The sequence below is a fragment of the Juglans microcarpa x Juglans regia genome, chromosome 1D (genome assembly GCF_004785595.1).
Source record: "Juglans microcarpa x Juglans regia isolate MS1-56 chromosome 1D, Jm3101_v1.0, whole genome shotgun sequence".
NCBI classification, from domain to species: domain Eukaryota; kingdom Viridiplantae; phylum Streptophyta; class Magnoliopsida; order Fagales; family Juglandaceae; genus Juglans; species Juglans microcarpa x Juglans regia.
Genome location: NC_054594.1, coordinates 19841318 through 19860807, shown reverse-complemented (window position 1 = coordinate 19860807; position 19490 = coordinate 19841318). Strand labels below are relative to the sequence as shown.

Below are 19490 nucleotides of genomic sequence, written 5' to 3'. Positions count from 1 at the left end.
TCTCTCTCTCTCTCTCTCTCTCTCTTCCAGCCTTTTAGTGTTCAAACAAAACTAGTAGAAAATTTTGACTTCAACCTCAATCAGCTTTCCCCGTTGATTGTGGTGGCTCTCCACTATTCTTTAGCCGCTTCGGCTGCCAAACACTTTTCCTGACCATCCCAATTCCATTAGCAGCACTGTTCTGTGCTTGCGGGTCGTTGTGGAGTAGGTATAGCAGCAACAAAGTGTCTTTTCGTCAACCTTTGTGAGGTGGCTTTGACGAGGATTGGATTGCATGTCTGTTTTTGTTTTTCTCATGTGATGTCTTGATTTCTGGAGCCATTTTTACTATCAAAAGATTCCATTAGGTACTTAAAAAGAAAAAAAAGGAAAAACTGCCAGAAGTGAATGGACTTGGAGTCCATATAACACACTTTGATTGGTATTGGTCCTATTAGAAATTTAGGTACATGTATGTGGAATAAAGTTTTGAATTTCATTTCATTAACCTATCCGGTTCAGGTATTGGAACAAAATATTTCAATCGCATCAAAACTTTATTTGAGAAATTCTTAGTGTTTGGATGTTGAAGTGAGTTGAGTTGAGTTGAGTTGTGATGATAAAATATTGTTAGAATATTATTTTTTAATATTATTATTATTTTAAAATTTGGAAAAGTTGAATTATTTATTATATTTTGTGTTGGAATTTGAAAAAGTTGTAATGATAAGTTGAGATGAGTTGAGGTGAGTTTGGTAACCAAACGCTTCCTTAGTCTACACAGAAATCTTACATTTGTAGGCTTACAAATGGTGTAACTTAATGTGATCAGTCAGATTTATTTTAATTTTACAATCTGACAGATCAAATTGAATTATGTTAGTTTGTAAGCTTTACAATTTTTGTATACGATTTTTCATGTCATGATAAATAAGCACAATGTCAACATTTCATTTAATGAATGAGCAGAATCTGTACAGAGAAAATTCATTTTGATTTATGAGTATTAAGTTGAGAAACTTTTTTACTCAAAAGTTAACTTGAAAACTGATCGAATTCCAATTAAGGACCACTAAATAAAATTAAAGTTCATAGGTCTATTATTACTACTATTAACTAACTCGATAAGCATCACATCAAAGAGAAACTTTCATAGAATCTTAGGTCTCGTTTGCTTTTAAAAAACATCTCATCCCATCTCATCTAATCATTACAACTTTCTCAACTTCTAATACAAAATAAAATAAACAATTCAACTTTTTCAAATCTCAAAATAAAATAATATTAAAAAATATATTCTAACAATATTTTATTCAACTTTTTAATTTTAATCTCAACTCATTTCATATCATTTCCGAAAATAAACGAGCCCTTAGTTCTGTTTGAGATAATCAATTGATTTCATTATCATAAACAATAAAGTTTAGGACCATATATGCATCCTAGCTAGCTAGCCAGCCAGCAAGCCTACACCTTTAATTACATCTCTTTGTTGCTTGAAAAAAACTATTTTGCCTCCCAAGTTGTACAGTTCAATTTGATCGCTTGACAATTTTTTTTTACTTAGTGATTTTAAGTGTATTTGGGTATTTTTTTTATTTTTTTTAAATATTTAAATATATTAAAAAAAAATGAAAAAAAATGAAAAAAAAAAAACTAAACAATAATAAGCAGTCAACTTGAGCGGGCTACTCTGGATAGCAGAGTAGCCTTACTCTTGTTGCTTAATATATAGTTTGAATATTATAATGTGGTCGCCAATATCAATTTGATTACTTTACTTAGCTATCCCTAAGTTAGAATTAAAATAATAAAATAATAAAATTCAAATAAAATAAAATAAAATGGGTGGCCACCAAAGGACGTGGCCCTCCCTAAGAAAAACTTGTAATTCACGTGTGTAGGCATTCTATTAGATTCAATTGAGTAAATGGATGTAGGGTGTAAATTGCTGAAATGTGGTAGTTTGACATATAAATTCAGAGTTTTAATTAATTGTTTGGACTTTGGAGTACATGACTTTGAAATAAGGTGGATAATTTATGAAATATCTCCTTAATTTCCTTTATCAAACACAATAAAAAAGCATTTTTACGTACGTTTTTAGGGCCAAACGGTCTCTTATTAAACTTCTAGATAATATTTTAGCTTTCAATTGTTTGGAGTACACTAAAATGATATTTTTTGTGTGAATGATTAATACATAGATTATATAAGTTGGGTTGTTTTAAGAGAGATTTTATTTAGAAAATTATGACCTGCAAAGTGATATTTCTAAATATGAACCATTAAACATTGGTACTTTTAGGTTTTAAAAATTCTTAACACTAAAAATTGATATAAGAAAAAAAGACTATTAATTTCGATTTGCATCTATAATAAATTTAAGAAATTAAACTATATCAGAATAATAGTATGATTTCTTTTCAACTCGCTTCTCCAAATGAAAAACACAGAAGCGCAACCATAATTAGAAACAACGGCGAAACAAATATAGAAGGGCAAAATCGTAAAACTACCTTTAATGTAAAAAAGCACTATTCACAAATTTATAGGCTATAATGGTATTAAAATACTATATATATATTCTACAATAAAAGAGGCTATAGCCTCATAAATATATAGTTATTTGCGTTTGAGTTGTTCACACTATCCCTATTTGCATAATTACGTTTTTATCCTCTAATTCAACATTAAAATTTTCTTTTATTCTAATATTAATTAGAATATAATAATAATAAGAATGAAATATTAATATCTTACAAATAATCTCAATTGAAGATTTTGAACAAATTAACAACTTAGGATTTTTATTTCTATTTCTTCTCATATTTAAAAATAATAGTAGTTTGTTGCATATAATATTATATGAAAAAAAAAATAACAATAATCTTCATATTCTTTTTCATAGTAATTCATAAAAATAAATCATAGTTATTGAACTAATAATATTTTCATTTTACAAAATGTAATTATTATTTTTAGGTTTCAATTTATGCATAAGTTTATAATGGCCTTTAATTTATCATATTCACTATTTTATTTTTTGTGGTAACACATTTCATATTAATATATTTGTAATGAATTCTTAAAATATTTGTAAAAATTATTAATAACACTTGTTATCCTTTAAAAATTATTTTGGTAAGAACATGCCTTTATTTTCTAAGATCAATATTAAAATTCCAAATTTGAAAGGAATAATAATATTATATTGAAGTCCAAAAATGAAAATATTGTCTTTAAATATAAAGATTAATATTTTATTACAGTAAGATATTGTTTTGAAAAAATAATAATTGTCTTCATATTATTTCTCATAACAATGAATCATATTGATTAACACTTTTTAAAGTAATTTTATTTTCATTTGAAAAAAAGAATATTATACTTTTTTAAATTTCAAATTAATACTCTATTTTTAAATTTTATCATTCCAATAACAATAATATAAATAATATTATATTATATTATTTTCATTTATAAGAAAATTATTATTTTTATTATTATTAGTATTATGTACATGTCTAATTGGTAATATTATAATTTTAATATAACGTGTTAATTCTAAACATTTGATTTGTTAAGAATTCAATAATTTTAAATTTTCTGTTTCATTCATTTGTAAAATTTGTTATATAGATTAATAAATTATCTTTACATTTATCATACTTCTTATTCTAACTAATATGCATCTTAAAATTCATATTTACTATATCAGAAATGTAGTAGCAGTTTCAACAGGAAATACGTGCCTCGTAAGCTCTTTTCTAGTATAGTACGTATATGTGTACGTATGTATGTGTGTATATATATATATATATATATATATATACACATATAAGAATAATATATAGGATAGCAAGGTTAAGACGGTTTCTGCCACAGATTATTAAGTAAAAAAAGCCCCAAAGCAAAGGCAAAAAAAAAAAAAAAAAAAAAAAAAAAAAAAAGGTGAAATCGTAAATACATTCATTAAGTAAAAGCCACTATTGACAAACCGTGGCTTTTTAAGGCTATAAATTGATATAAAAATAATACTAATTTCGATTTACATCAATAATAAAATTAAAAATTAATTATATCAGAATAAGAATATAATCTTTAACAAAAAAGAAGGGCAAAATAGTAAAACCACCCTTCAAGTAAAACAGCACTATTCACAAATCTATAGGCTCTTTTTACATCTCTTCGGTTTCAAAGTTGTACGTACACGTTTGTTAATTTCATTCTGAATAGGAAAATGCTACAGCCACCAAGGATGCATCCCGACAAAATCTACCGATTCCTCTTCCTTTTTTTTTTTTTTATATTTTTTTACTTAATTATTAATAAAATATTTTTAAATGAGTTTATAAAATTTGTTCTTTTTATAAAAAAATATTTAAAGGGATAAAATAACATGAAATAAAAAAGTGCATTGCACTTCTCGGTCGGAATCCTTGAAAGCCACTCTGGTGGTTCTAGTAGGACTCTTTTACCATATCCGGTATTTGTGTTTGTTATTTATTTATTTATTTTTATAAATATAAGGGTGAGAAGTTCGAACCTAATTCTCTCATTTGAAGATCAGACTTATTCCATCTAATCTAAAAGACCTTAATTTGCCTTACCCTATGTTGAACCCATGAATTTTCTCATTTTCAAATCATTTTTGCATGAAATTAATGATCTCCCGCATCTTCTATAATTAATAAACAAGAAAATATTCAGTTATTATTTTCTGTGAATATGCAATTGCATATAGAGACCCTTCAAATTTCTGTTCAAAAATAGATTCTATAATATTTATTAGTACTATCCATACAAGTATTTAAGAAAGTCAAATAAATAAAAATTTAAATAAACAGAGTGTATATGATGAATACGACATTTCTCATTTCCAACTGAGGATATCAAATTATAGCAAGAATTTCAGTGTACTGGTTTGTTTTCAGAGATGAGATGAGATGAGATGAGATTAAAATTAAAAAGTTAAATAAAATATTATTAGAATATATTTTTTAATATTATTTTTATTTTAAAATTTAAAAAAATTAAATTATTTATTTTATTTTATGTAAAGATTTAAAAAAATTATAATAATAAAATGAAATGAGATGAGATAAAATATTTTTTGAAAACAAACCATACCTGAATCTGTCCTATTAGAGAATGAGAGAGAACTTATGGTTGACAACTTTATAAGCATAGGAGAGAGAAGGAGAAGGAGAAGGAGTCGGACGGTCCTGTCTTCAGTCTTTTCAAACTTATCCCAACGCGCTCCAATATTGACGGATGAGATTTACATGCAACGATCTGTCACAAAGAAATAAATTTTATACATAAGTTTCGTATTTTTACGCAATATGTAAATTTAATATTTCATAAAATATGAAATATTAAATATAAAAATAAAAAAATAAATATATTTTTTAAAGGATGTACAAAATGTAAAACTTACATCTAGCACAACTCTACAATTAAAGAATGGTTGCTTGACTCCTCCTCCCTCGTATCCATGCAGTTTTATTTGCGTAGAAACTCGAAACATGATGATCACCTTTTTCTCTTTGCCAAAATAACAGAACCGCCTTATTTATATTATATTACTTTTTGTCCGTTCGGTTCCTTGATTCTTCTTTCACGCCGAGGAGGCAGCTCGTTTGCCTTTGTATTCACATCTACTTCGGAAAACAAAAGGGATAGAGAGAGAGAGAGAGAGAGAGAGAGAGAGAGAGATCTGCGACTTCCATGACTAAAATTGTCGTCCATTTTGACTTGAGTAACGTCTGTTGTTTTTTGACTTTGCAGAGAGAGAGAGAGAGAGAGAGAGAGAGAGAGAGAGAGGTTTGGTTGGAATCAGATGCAGTTCAGACTACCCCATTAGAAATGAATGACATGTATTGGGAAACTACGGAGTTGTTGCATTAATTCAGAAGTGGAGTCAGTTGAGAAGAACAAAAGAAAAAAAACTCTCCATTCTCAAAGGGCGTGTTTGACACGGTTTTTGTTGGCCCTTAAATCATGTTAGACAACATAGTGGAACGTCTGAAATTCAATAAAAATTATTGACGGGAATTTTGATTTTTGAGGTGTTTCAGTTGAGATTTTGAGTTTAAGAGGACTCGGAGGCCGATAGGTGGTATTTGAAGAGTATTGGAGTTTCTAGATAATTGTACTGCATTAATATCGACACAAGAAGTTATTCTCAGAGAGCCCAGAACGGGATTGCTCACTTGGCACAAGTATCCAAGCAGGATTTTTTTTGGCTATATAGAGATTGGATTGCAGAGAATTCTTTTTATATGGGTATTCTGTGTTTGAGAATTGGAGTTCAGAAACTTTTTAGAGGCTCGAGTTCTATATAGAAGTTGTCTGTGGAAGAACCTTGACTGAAATTTATGCAGAGCTCTTTCCCTTGATGTCTTTTTCAAATCTTTGGAAGAATCATCATTGAAATTTAACAAACATTTCATCTCTATGATCAGGTAAGTTCGTGGAACTTCCTGCTATGGTTCATGGGCAAATTTCGTAAACTTTGCAGCTTTTTCTCCAACTTTCTCAGAGTCTTTAAAACAATATAAGTTTATTTTGGAATATATATGTACATATGTTGAGATTTTGTTCGCTAAAAATGTTCTTTACTTGCAAGCAAAGAACTCATTCTACACAAAAGAGGCTACTTTTAGAAAAGTTGTGCTGCTGCAATAAAAATTGTTAAGTTTAAATGCAAGTCTTCTTTAAGGAGTTTGGCTTTTTGTTTGCTAATATAAACGTCAGCGGTTCTTATTTCTTAACTCAAGAAATGAGAGAGCTCCATCTGTCTCTTTGATTGGTTAGGTGCCTGTTTGGATTGATTAAGAGCTTCTTTGAATGGGTTTTTGTTTTTGTTTTCATCTTGTTTGATGGGTATGGATTTCCATCTAAAGTTTAATGCGTTAGAAAAGAATGTTGCAGATTTTATCAATCTGTTGAGTATTATATTTGAACTTGTTGTTTCTTCTACTTTTTTCAAAGGTTAGAGATCATGGGTTCCACACACAGAATACAACTGGTCCTGCCCCTGACTTTCATGATGGTAATTTTAGCCTTGAGGGCTCTTCCAGAAATTGCAGGACAGACAATTTCATCAAGTGGCTTTGCACCAGGTGAGGTTGAGAACTTTATGATTTTCAAATCTTAATGTCAATTCATTTTAGAGCTCCTCTTAAGGATTCAAGTAAAAACATTAGGACTTTTAAGGTTTATTGATCCCTGCAATAAGCTGAATCCAGAGTCTCTTCAATCATAAATATGCATCTACACAGATAAGTTTGAATTTGAGGGTGAGAAGGGTTATGGTTGTAGATTTTTTTTGTTTCATATTGTTTATATAATTGGAAAAAATTATTGTGTGGGATACATGATAGAGTGACACCTCATCAAAGTTGATGGATTCTTCTCCTTTTTCAAAATGATATAAAATGAAGATAACTGAGTGAATCATAAAAAGAAAAGGAGAGATAGGTAACAGAATGAAAACTGTATCTTAACCTCATTTTACCATAGAATAAAGGTCATTTATGGTTTAGCTCATGTATGTAAAGCTGTCTACCATACAAGCTTAAGTGAAGAGACTTGAGCACTTCAATTCACTAATCCAAAGAATTGAAATTTATCTGTTTTCATCCCTTAAAAATTTGATTGGCACATATGCACAAGCATACAGTTCTAACTACACCACTAGTCACCTTGATTAATAAGCTACTAATTTTCCTTTTCTTTTCTGATTACCTAGGGAGAAATTTGCTTCAGACAGACAATGTCTCAGAACCAGTTAAACAGTCCGATGATACTGTGAGGGTGGATCCTCTAGACAACTTAAAAAAATACAGGGGAGGATATGATATCACCAACAAGCACTATTGGAGTGTAACTCTCTCTCTCTCTCTCTCTCTATATATATATATATATATATATATATCTCTCTCTCTCTGTGTGTGTGTGTGTGTTATATCTAAATTCTATTGTGTGATGGATATTGTTTTGTGCAGTCAACCATATTTACTGGAATTTATGGATATTGCGCTGGGTTGCTGTGGCTTTTGTGTGGAGTTGTATATGGAGGCTTTCTGCTGGCAACTACTTTTTGTTGTACAAGTAGAAAGATTGGAAAGCTGAGGAAAAGATTGCATAATAAGCATTGTTGCCTCAGACCAATTCTCCTTGTCACATTGTTCACAATTCTAGCAATGTAAGCAATTTAACTTTGAAGTCCACATTCAATAAAGCTACAAAAATATATTATCAAAATTATGATTAACCTATAATCTCTACTAAAATTAAAGCACATGATATTGCATTTGAAATTGAAATTGAACTGTCTTTCTTTTTGTTTTATCCTTCTGAAAATGCTTTCCATGAAAGATGATTTTGTTTAAAAGTATTGCAAATGTAGAGCGTTTACACTTTAGATTGTCAAAACAAAAGCGAAACCAACATTTGGTCTCCATAATATGGAAGGAATAAAAGAACATTTGTTTCAGAGATTCTTAATTATATCTCTGCCCAAGCATAATTGTGGCTATCTTGCAGAACTGCATCTGGGTTAGTTCTGGGGGCCAACGCAAGGTTTCACTCAAGAGCCAAAACAGTGGTGAACATTATCATGAACACAGCAAATGAGGCTTCAGAAACCATATACAATACAACAGGAGCAATGAAAGACATAACAAATAACTTGGGAGCGGCAGAAGGAAGTAGTGATGCTTCTGACTTCCTTGCCTCCACATCTGAGAAACTTAATGTTGAAGCTGCAGAAATACAAAGGCAGGCAAAGAAGAACAGGCATCTGATCGACAAGGGTCTGAGGATAGTGTTAGTCTCTCTCTCTCTCTCTCTCTCTCCCCCCATTAAACATCAGTAAATGACATTTTCATGCTTGCAGATATATAATAACGACAGTTACCGTCTCATTCAACCTGGTTGCGGTAATAGCTCTTTCAGGTGGGTGGATGGGTGTGTTTTTGTTGTGTTTTGAAAGTGTAGTCAGTCTTAAGTGATCTATTACCAATTAACTAATTCCTTCAACTTTGGATTTAGTGGTAAAATTTGATTGATACATCAATCTGAACCTGCTCAAACTTGAAAAGAATCCAAAAAGAAGCAGAAATTACTTGGATCAGAGAATTTTATACTAAAAACAAGGGAAATACTAAGCCTTTAGTTTCTTAAAATTATGGGAAACAGTAGGTAAGCTTTTCACTATTTATACTCCAATTACCTAAAGTCACTGAAGTAAAAATTCTTCCTGTTTGTAGTGTCTGGAAGTATGAGGTTTCGCCAGGCACTTTACCTGTGAGTATACAGATACCATTCATGGATCTAATAGCACAATTCTCAGTCACGATATATTTAGAGTACAAAGCTTACTAAGCTTCTTTCCATACAGGTTCATTATACTATGCTGGTCCCTGACGGTTCTTTGCTGGTTGTTCTCTGGAATATATTTCTTTCTAGAGAAGTAAGCCAAGTTCTTGCTTATAGAATTACCCAAAACATGAAAGTGGGATTCCAAAAGAAGTCTCTGCATAAAAATTGAGAAGAGTTTCAATTCTATTTCAGGTTCTCTAGTGATACGTGCACAGCTCTTGAAAATTTCCAAGAAAATCCCAGCAACAGCAGCTTGAGCTCAATCCTTCCTTGTGATGAAGTACTATCAGCTAAATCAGTCCTATTTGATGTCAGTGCAGGGATCTACAACCTTGTTAATGAGGTAATGAGAAGAGTCCTCATCTCACAAAGTCACTATTTTGAGATGTCTACTTTGTAGTTCTTTATTAACCTTGTAGAAATTTACTTGGCTGGCTATGAGTTGTTTCTTTGCCAATATTCTAAGTTGTCTGTGCTGCATTTTGCATGCCTCTTAGTGAAATTTCCCAAACAAGGCCACTAAATCAAATCCAATTTGATATAGAAAATAATGCTTGGAGCACTTCCTCAATGAATTACTATCATCATGATAATGCAAAAACCTGGAGAGATTTCAATATGCCTAAAACTGTATATATTGGGAAAAACAAAATCAAGGAAGGGAAAGAGGAAAGAAAGGGTCCAATGCTCTAACTAATTCAATCCTCTTTCAAAGTAGCCTCAGCTACTTTATTTTCTACAAAAAGGAAAAAACTTCTACAAAATTAAGAATTTTCTTATGCTGTCAAATCTTTCTCCAGGTGAATACAAACATATCCCTCTTTCAAGCAACATCGAATCCAAATCTTCTTTTTGTTTGCAATCCTTTCTCTGCACCACCAGACTACCAATACCAGCCAGACAATTGTTCAGCTAATACAATTCGAATAGGAGACATCCCAAAGGTATGCCAATTGAAATTGAGAAACTCTTCTTTCTTTATTCACAATTTATCTCTACTACTATTTGAAAGACCTGACAAAACCCTGCGAGTCCATTCTCTCATTATTTCTACTTATCTCATTTGTTAAGGTATTGAAGTTCTTTACTTGTTCGGATGCCAACAATGGGACATGCGAAAATGGTCAACCTCTATCTAATAGCAACTACAAGATAGTGGTGGCTTACTCAAATTCAATACAAAATCTGCTCGACGCATATCCGGGAATGGAAAGTCTAGTAGAATGTCAATCAGTGAAGGATGCATTTTCTGAGATCCTGTTTAAGCACTGCAAACCTTTGAAGAGATATGTTCGGATGGTGTGGGTGTCAATGTTGTTCCTGTCAGTGATCATGATGATTTTGGTTCTGATATGGATGTCACAAGCTCATCATGAGCAGAACCTTCACCTTTCAAATGGATCTGTGAAACCCCATCATATAGCAACCGGAGATATGCTGGAAGCAGGAGCAACTGAAGAAGTTAACAGCCACACAAAATCAAGTACAGCCTTTAATTAGCAGTTAGTCCCTGGAAAATACTGGAAGATAAATGCGCAAGCTACTTCCAAAAACTTTATAGAGGGGAATCAGCATCCAAGATAGTATACATATATACATATGTGTGTATATATATATATATATAATATACACACATATACAGGAAAGAACGTAGAGATAAAGAAAAATGTTGAGATCGATCAATCAGAGGAGGGAGATATTTGGTTCTTAAAAGAAATTTTTGTACTAATAAACCAATACGTTATTCTTTCCTTCTTTGAAAACAGGGGACCAACCCCATTATATTGAAGATTAACGAGATATGTCAAGCGAATGATATATTTTAGTTTGATTCAATCTTTTCATTACTGCATCATGTGTTTCTGACTCCAGAGCTAAGGGGGCGGCTTGAAGATCGCCCAGATTATGAAAGGCAATTGCATAACTTTGTTTTTCTTGACGAAATTGTGAATATTTATTATCACAGCTCCGATTTGAATTAAAGCAAGCACATGATTACCAAATTATGAAGAAACCAGAAAACTAAATAAGACAGAAATTTGGTGAAGAAAGTCCCCTCAATCTTTTTTTAAATCTCATTATTATTTATTTATTTATTGTGTTTCTCAAGTTTGTGATTTTTATATCATTATCTTTTGACACATATATCTCCACCTTTTTGTTTATTTATTTATTTTTTTACATTTTCAACGTATCTTTATTTTATAAATCTTTAATTCTTCTATAATATAATAGCGATAAATATACACATATATACATATATGATACATACTTATATATACACTAGTAAAGGGCAAACACGTGCATTGCACGTGTGCCCAGTTGTAAAAATATAAAAAATATTTTTAAAAATAACATTTATGAAATTTAAAAATATGTAATAATAAAAATTAGGTTAATATATATAATTATAAAATGTAATAGTTTTGTTTATATTTTAAGATTCTCATTGATCATAAAAATAATCACACATTATCTGCAGAATATCTATGATTATAACATAGGAATTTGTACGAACATATATATAATTACACAATTTTCTATATTAGATAAAAAAAGTGACTATTGAAGTTAATGCATTATCATCTTAAGATACAAAATTTTATAAATACATTTACATTTACATATGAGTTTCTTATAGCTATACATTATAATAACTGGAACGATAGTAATAAAACATACCTAGAGATAGGAACGAATAAAAGATCAGTGGAAATAAAGCAGAATAGCAATTGGGAGATTGGGAGACAGCAACAAAAGTACAGAAGCAGCAATTCTGTTGCAAAAAAATATATTATAAAAAATAACATAATCATTTTAATATTATATTATTGTTTTTTGCAATAATTTTTTTTTTCAAATTTTATGAAGAATTGTCATATCATGTAAACAAAATTGACTATGTATTTAGAAGAGATTTTTTTTTTTTTTTTTTTTTGTGATTAGAAATAAATTTTGCAGAATATTGAAATTGATTTTTTTAACAAATTTATCTTTATTAATAAATCTAATATAATTTATTATTAATTACAAAATGCTTCAAGCAAATAAGTGCATAAAATGCTACACAACACGGACAATAACATCTATTTGTATCCATAGTAATAAAACATACCTAGAGATAAAAATGAATAAAAGATCAGTGGAAATGGAGAAGAACAGCAACCAGTAGATTGGGAGACAGCAACAAAAGTACAGAAGCAGCAATCCTGTTGCAAAAAAATATATTATAAGAAATAACATAATCATTTTAATAATATATTATTATTTTTTGCAATAATTTTTTTTTCAAATTTTACGAAGAACTGTCATGTTATGTAAATAAAATTGACTATGTATTTAGAAGAGATTTTTTTGTGATTAGAAATAAATTTTGCAGAATGTTAAAATTGATTTTTTTACAAATTTATCTTTATTAATAATTTTAATATAATTTATTATCAATTTAAAGTTTAACTTTCAAATATAATTGTAATAAGTAATGTCCAAAACTTTTTTTTTTCTTTTAAACTATCTTTTGTTTTCTTATATTTTCCAACACACCGATCTTCATGTATAGAGAAGAACACTAGATTAAAACGGCATCGTTTTCAGGTAAAGCAACCCTAACATTCACAAGGGCACTATAAATACATTCTTATGGACTGCATAGTTCCTGAACACATTGTCTCCGTCTTTCCCTTTCGCCACCCCTCGTTCTCCAAGCAAACCCTAATCTCATCTTCCTCTCTCTCTCTCTCTCTCTCTCTCTACACGAAATGAGCATTTCTCTCTCGCCGCCCCTCTTTCTCCAAGCAAACCCTAATCTCATCTTCCTCTCTCTCTCTCTCTGTACACGAAATGAGCAATGCATATCACAGCGTGCCTCCAAATTCTTCTTCCTCCCTTTTCCACCCCTTTCTCCACCGCTTGCTTTCACCAACAATCTCACCACCTCCTCCCCGTACTCTTTCTTTCTCATTTTCTCTCATCTGTATCGCAGTCTCACCATTAGACTACAGAGACCGGCTTTGTTCTTGTCTCAAACGGATGAATACTAAGAAGGCCTCCACGTTTTGGCTCTCATCAGTTTGTTTCTTCCCCTTTTATATTTTTTTGGTCTTTTTCTTCGTTGATGTGCAGGTTTTTTTTTTTTTCTTCTCTGAATGGTTTTATTTCTTTGGGTTTTTTTTTATGTTTCTGTTTTGCACATACAGATCGAACATGATCTATTTTATTTATTTTTAGTTAGTCTATCCCTGAATTTGTTTTGTCTTTAGATCTGAATAGATATTCATATATCTGAAGAGATTATGTTCAAATCTGAGTTGTTATCTTTATTTGCGGTTTCTCCATAACAAATTTTCATAACAGGTGATTTTTTTTTTCTGTTATGTTTATCTATTTTATATATTCTATAAGATGGAGACCTTCTTCGTCTTGATGAAATCTATTTTGTTTATTAAATTTATTTTATAAGATCTATCTATTTCATAATAGATCTCCATAACAGATCTTTATTTGTGGTCTTATCTATTCTATTTATTTTTAGTTCGTCTATCTCTAATTTTGTTTTCTCTATAGATCTGAATAGATCTTCATATATTTGAAGAAATTCATGTCCTGATTTGAGCCCTTGTTAATTTTTCTTTTCTTTACTTTTTCGTTGATTTTCAAATTTCTTTTTTGCTTTTCTTGATTTTTTTTTTCCCTCAATGGTTTGGCTGAATGTAAATGAAGAAAGAGGTGCAAATTTTTTCTGCCATTCTCTCTAATTTTTTTTGTTTTCACTTCCACTCCAATATTTTCGATCTTTTTATTTACTTTGTTTGTTATCTATTTTTCTGTTGCATTTTTTATTTTCTTATTAGGTCTGTTAATAATACTAATATGTTTACTTGCTATGTTTGTTATCATCTCAAATTCCAAAATCTGTGATGTTATTGTGTCAGATGTTAATGTTATTTGTTTTTTAGATGTTCAATTTTTTTTTCTATCTTTCTTGTGTGAATTTGTACATAAATGTATGACTGTTGATTTCTGTTTTGTTTTTCCTATACATCTTAACACATCTTCACATATTAGATTTGTATGAATGTAGATAACTTCTTTTGTTTATTTTATCTTTTTCTGCAGTTGTAATTTTTTTTTGTAAGCGGTTTTATTTCTGTGATTTGGTATTCTGTTTGTGTATTAGAACACATTAAATTTTATTTCTCAAGTTGGTGTAGACCAGAGAAATAAAATCTATATTCCATAAAATTATGTAGACAAGTTTCCTTGTTTGTTGTATGTTTTTCTGCAGATGTAATTTTTTTTTTTTTTGTAAGTGGTCTTATTTTGTTTGACGTTAATGTGTTCTAACCTGTGATATTCATTTTTCTGTAAATCTAAATAGATTTTCACATATCTGACCTTATTTTGTATAATATTGTTTAATTTTTCACTCTAAACTTTTCCTGACATGTATGTGTATGTATTATTTGATGCATCCATAGAAATTAGTGGAGGCAAGAAACTTGGAAATATCAAATCCATAAATGTTTAATATTTCTATTAGGAAAAGCATATTTAACTAAGTATAAAAGCAAACACAAACATACCTAATTTATCTCGAGAAACTCACAAATGAAAGAGTTGAGTCGACCAAATTTAGAAGTCAGAAGGCATCAGTTAGATTTGTGATTTCATCAGATTGCAAATAGTAGAAAATACAAGACATAGCAATTGCTTTTATACTGAAGCACAGGCGGTGAAAGCAGCCTAAAAAAAGTAGATCATCTGATATCCCTTGTTTAGGCGGTGGTGAAATTTTAAGATTAAAAATTTGATAACAAGCGGTTCAATCACTAAATAACAACAAAAAAGATGGGGAAAAAAAATCAAAAACGGTAAAGAAACTGAGAATCTAATAAATAAGAAGAAAAACGAAGCAGTGAAAGCGGTGGAAGTGGAAGCCATGTGGAATATCAAAGAGTGATCTAGAAAATGAGAACATATTCGAGAAACAGCTACCAGGACGCAACAATAAGATCAACAAAAAGGTAGGGGTAAAAAGGGTGAAAAAAATAAAAGAAAGGACATAGACGAGAACAAATATAAAAAGCAGGGATAAAAATGGAAAAAAATAAACCAAGAGGTGGGACACAAAGGGAAAACAAAGTATTGACTAGAAGCACTCTCATAGATTGATAAGAATTCTAATCAACTTACTGGAATTCTTATCAATCTATGAGAGTGCTTCTAGTCAGCTGATTAATCTTCAGAAGGGTAATTATATAGTGCATCCCAAGTTGCCTGTTAATAGGAGGGCAATTATTGCAGCTACTACCAAATTCTGAGAAGGAAGTTTTCCTTTGAATTACTTGGGGGCTCCACTGCACTACAAAAAACTCTCAGTAGCAATGCTTGAACCACTGGTGGAAAAAGTTAAGAGGAAGGTAGCAGGATGGAAATGGAAGCTGCTTTCATCTGGTGGTAAGCTTGTATTATTAAAATAGGTCTCGTCTTGAATGCCTATCCATATACTCCTAAATATACACCCTAAAAAGGTTATTAATCAGCATCTTCAGGTTTTCTCAACCTTTTTCCATTCATACTCTTTGAAAGTACATGAAAAATTAGAGAAGGCAAAATAAACTTATGGTAAAAAAACTGGAGTAGAGAAGGATCTCTATGATTCAGAAGGGTAATTGTGATGCCCCCAGATTCTACTTAGGATTGGACGGACATCCGAAGCGTCGAGACATGCAACACAAGGTTACTTGTCCCCGTTCATGACATATAAGATGCAATGTTTCTAACATGCATATAACATTATGCAATATTCGCAGCGGATAATTTTTTTTTTAGCAATACTATGCACCAAATTTATAATATCCCAAATAGTTAAAACATAATTCATGCATACTTAACAAAATAAACATCCACGATTACAGCAAGAGTCTCAGAAGACTGTAATCTCAAAATAACAGAGACCTGGCTTCATAATTACATTGCCAAAATACACTATGGGGCTAGTTCGTTGAGTAACTCGCATAACTCGACTAACGATGCCGGAATACTATCCAAAGACCTAACTATGGAGGCTGCAATCTCTGTGTTGCGTCTACGGCGTCTAGTCAACCTCTTCCAGTCTGCCAGTGTCTGCTTCTTGTTCTGATCCTGACACATTGCCTACCATTTGGGAGAAATGATAGTTGAGACTATCACGGTGAGATTTGATTACAAATCTCATCAAGTTAACAGGAAACTTCCACACAGGTTAATGATGCATGCATGGTAGTAAAAGCATGAATGCATAATCAAAGTCATAAATAAGCATATCATAACTTGACATATAGCATGTCATAAATGACATAACTTGAACTGAAATTGAAACTTAGTTTGACATGACATGGCATGTACGTGAACTTAAAATATAACATGGACTAGCAACATAGCATAAATGTGAACTTGAAACATAACATTGACTTGAAACATAGAATGAACGTGAACATACATAATTTGAACATGAACTTGAGCATAACATGAACCTGAGCATAATATAACATAAACGTGAACTTGAAACATAACGTAAACGTGAACATGACATATCATGAACGTGAACTTGAAACATGATATGAACTTGAAACAAGCATGAACGTGAGTATACATAACAAGAACGTAAACTTGAACATAACATAACTTGAAATATGACTTAAACGTGAAATATATGAATTTGGAATCTTATTCAATAGACTTAATTAATAAAGTGACCATATGGGAGCTACACGGGTCCCCTTAAGCCGTGTATCCCTGCCGATTACCGTATCACAACACATGTGTCTATACCATTTGTGAGTGTGTTAATACGTACTCCACAGTTGTTGTGGTCTCACGTATTCTACGTGTCACAATCGCTGTGTCTCACGTTGTGTATGCTCCATAATTGTTGTGGCCCCATACTTCATGCTCCACAGTTGTTGTGGCCCCATGAATTGTTTGTGCCATACTTACTATGGACATACGTAAAATAAAGTATGGCTCCATCGGCGTTAGTGTATGGCGCGCTCCGGTGACCAGCTAGTTAGGCCCCATTTGCAACCTGTTGACTGTACTTCTTCAACCCAGAAAATTTCACACCTATTTAAACACTCTAGCGTAAACAAATGAGTTCTACTAGTATATTATCTTATCCTAACACTTAGGGTCATGATTGACTTGAATAACTTAGCTAACATACATGACTTTTTATAACGTGACGTGACATGAACGTGACATAGAAGACAGAAGTCCTGATGTAGCGTAACGTGACATAAACATAAGACGACATACATGACATACTTTGAGACATAAATGTAACAGACAATATTCCATAGCATGTCATACATGTAACAGACAATATTTCGTAACATGACATACCATATAACAAACAATATTTTGTAACATGTGACAGTGAATATTACGTGACATGACATACATGTAACAAATGGCATACGTAATGTGACATACTTGCAATCGATAGCAGCATGAGATCTTGTGTAACAGATAAGATTTTTGTGATAGAATAATTCGTGCAATAGATAAACATGTGATGACATGGCATATATAATAACATATGAACATAAACTGTAGTTTCTTTACCCATCACACATACACAGTAAACTGATAATAAGTTAAGAGCTAATTTACCTCGATCGTTGCGTTCTACAAGAATAAAGCACGAAATATGAGAAACTGTAAGAGGGTATTCTAAAAGTTAGAAATTTAATTACTAACAATTAGAAATATGAAAAGAGACAATTTAGAGTAAAATTACAGTTTTACCCTCTACATATGGGAAAATTATCATTTTATCCCTTACTTAAGGATTTCACATCCTAACTCCAAAAATTATCAAAATTTACATTTTTCATATAAATTCTGTCCTAAACTCAAATATCAACTCAGAAAAATTTAAAACCATTCACAACTATGGAAAACTCACTATGGCCGAAACATTCATAGGTCATTTCTCTTGATTTTGGTTGTAATTTCTTTCATCTTCAAAACCCATGATTAAACCAAAATTTTGTAACAAAGATCTTCCTATCCTAAGTTTAAAAGCAAACTTAAAATATCCATTAAGAAAAAGCTAATCATCAACACCAAATTTTTTGTAAGAAGACCCAAACTTTTTAACAAAAAGTAAACCCTTAATTCACAAGTTTTGACCTTAATAAAAATATCTCCAAGAATTTAAAAAAAATCAAATCTTACTTCTAACATATTTATGACATCATCCTAAAATCAACCATGCTTTAAATCATCAAACAAAAGTCACCAAAAATCACAAAACAACACTTGGAGTTTTTGGTTTTACACTTAGTTCAAAAACAATTTGGGGTAATTTGATCTCTCTTAAGTATTTGTTTGGAGATTAGCATTTGACACTATATTGTCAGAAGATGTGGCATTCTATTAGTTTCAAAATGTCATTGCCGCAAATGGCACCTAATATTGAAAATATTGAGCGCTTATTTGCTGAAGGAGATTAAGCTTGTTGGTATGGGAGCATTTTGCCTCATCCTTGGTTTTTCAAATCTCATTTCATTACTATAGAAAGACAGGTTTGTGAGATGGTGGCAGCTTTCCAGAAGAAAAGATCAAGCTTCTATTTTGGTTTCCATAACTCCTGTTTTTTACTTTACGGGACATATGGCTAACTCGAAATGAGCATCTTCAAAATGATAAGGAACCTGTGGCTGCAGCAGTAGTTCAGAAGATAAAACTTTCTGTAATTGAGTATAATGGCCTCATTAAGCCATCTCGGCAGCTTCAATTTCATTATCAGATCTCTCTACCGATCCTGGGTAGTAATCCTATTAAACTCTGGGTTAAAAGGCCTTTACCAGTGACTTGGTAGCCTTTCCCCCTTCTAGACATTTAAAGTTTAGTATTGATGGGTCTACTCTTGGAAATCCAGGTATGGCAGGACATGGTGTTGTGTTGGGGAATGCAAATAGCGAGCTTATGTTTGCATTTACACTTTATTTGAAAAATGGAACTAACACACTGGCAGAGTTGATGGCATTGAAACAAGGTTTGTCGTATTGTTTACAGCTAGACTATTCAAATATTCTCTTTGAAACTGATTAGCTATTGTTGTTCAATGGTTT

General features: G+C 31.2%; 1 protein-coding gene across 4 annotated transcripts; it reads left to right on the top strand.

Moving 5' to 3' along the window:
• The first annotated feature begins 5828 nt into the window (after positions 1-5828).
• Positions 5829-11291, top strand: LOC121251491. Of its 4 annotated transcripts, none has more exons than XM_041151004.1 (11): positions 5829-6449; positions 6984-7109; positions 7739-7872; positions 7995-8194; positions 8536-8817; positions 8888-8946; positions 9261-9297; positions 9392-9463; positions 9565-9715; positions 10173-10316; positions 10444-11290. In XM_041151004.1, exons 2-11 carry the CDS (start codon positions 6989-6991, stop codon positions 10870-10872), a joined length of 1629 nt encoding a protein of 542 aa, XP_041006938.1. In that variant the 5' UTR covers positions 5829-6449; positions 6984-6988; the 3' UTR covers positions 10873-11290. The 4 variants fall into 4 exon arrangements, with proteins under 4 accessions (XP_041006938.1, XP_041006725.1, XP_041006790.1 ...); XM_041150791.1 differs by having other exon boundaries at positions 6979-7109; XM_041150856.1 differs by lacking the exon at positions 5829-6449 and adding an exon at positions 6640-6870 and having other exon boundaries at positions 10444-11291.
• The last annotated feature ends 8199 nt before the right edge of the window (positions 11292-19490 follow it).

What these genes read in the sequence shown, in the direction of transcription:
- LOC121251491 (XM_041150791.1), top strand. An exon ending in GACAAGGGTCTGAGGATAGT is followed by an intron (nt 8,818 to 8,887) that starts GTTAGTCTCTCT and finishes TCATGCTTGCAG; the next exon opens with ATATATAATAACGACAGTTA. An exon ending in GAATAGGAGACATCCCAAAG is followed by an intron (nt 10,317 to 10,443) that starts GTATGCCAATTG and finishes TCATTTGTTAAG; the next exon opens with GTATTGAAGTTCTTTACTTG.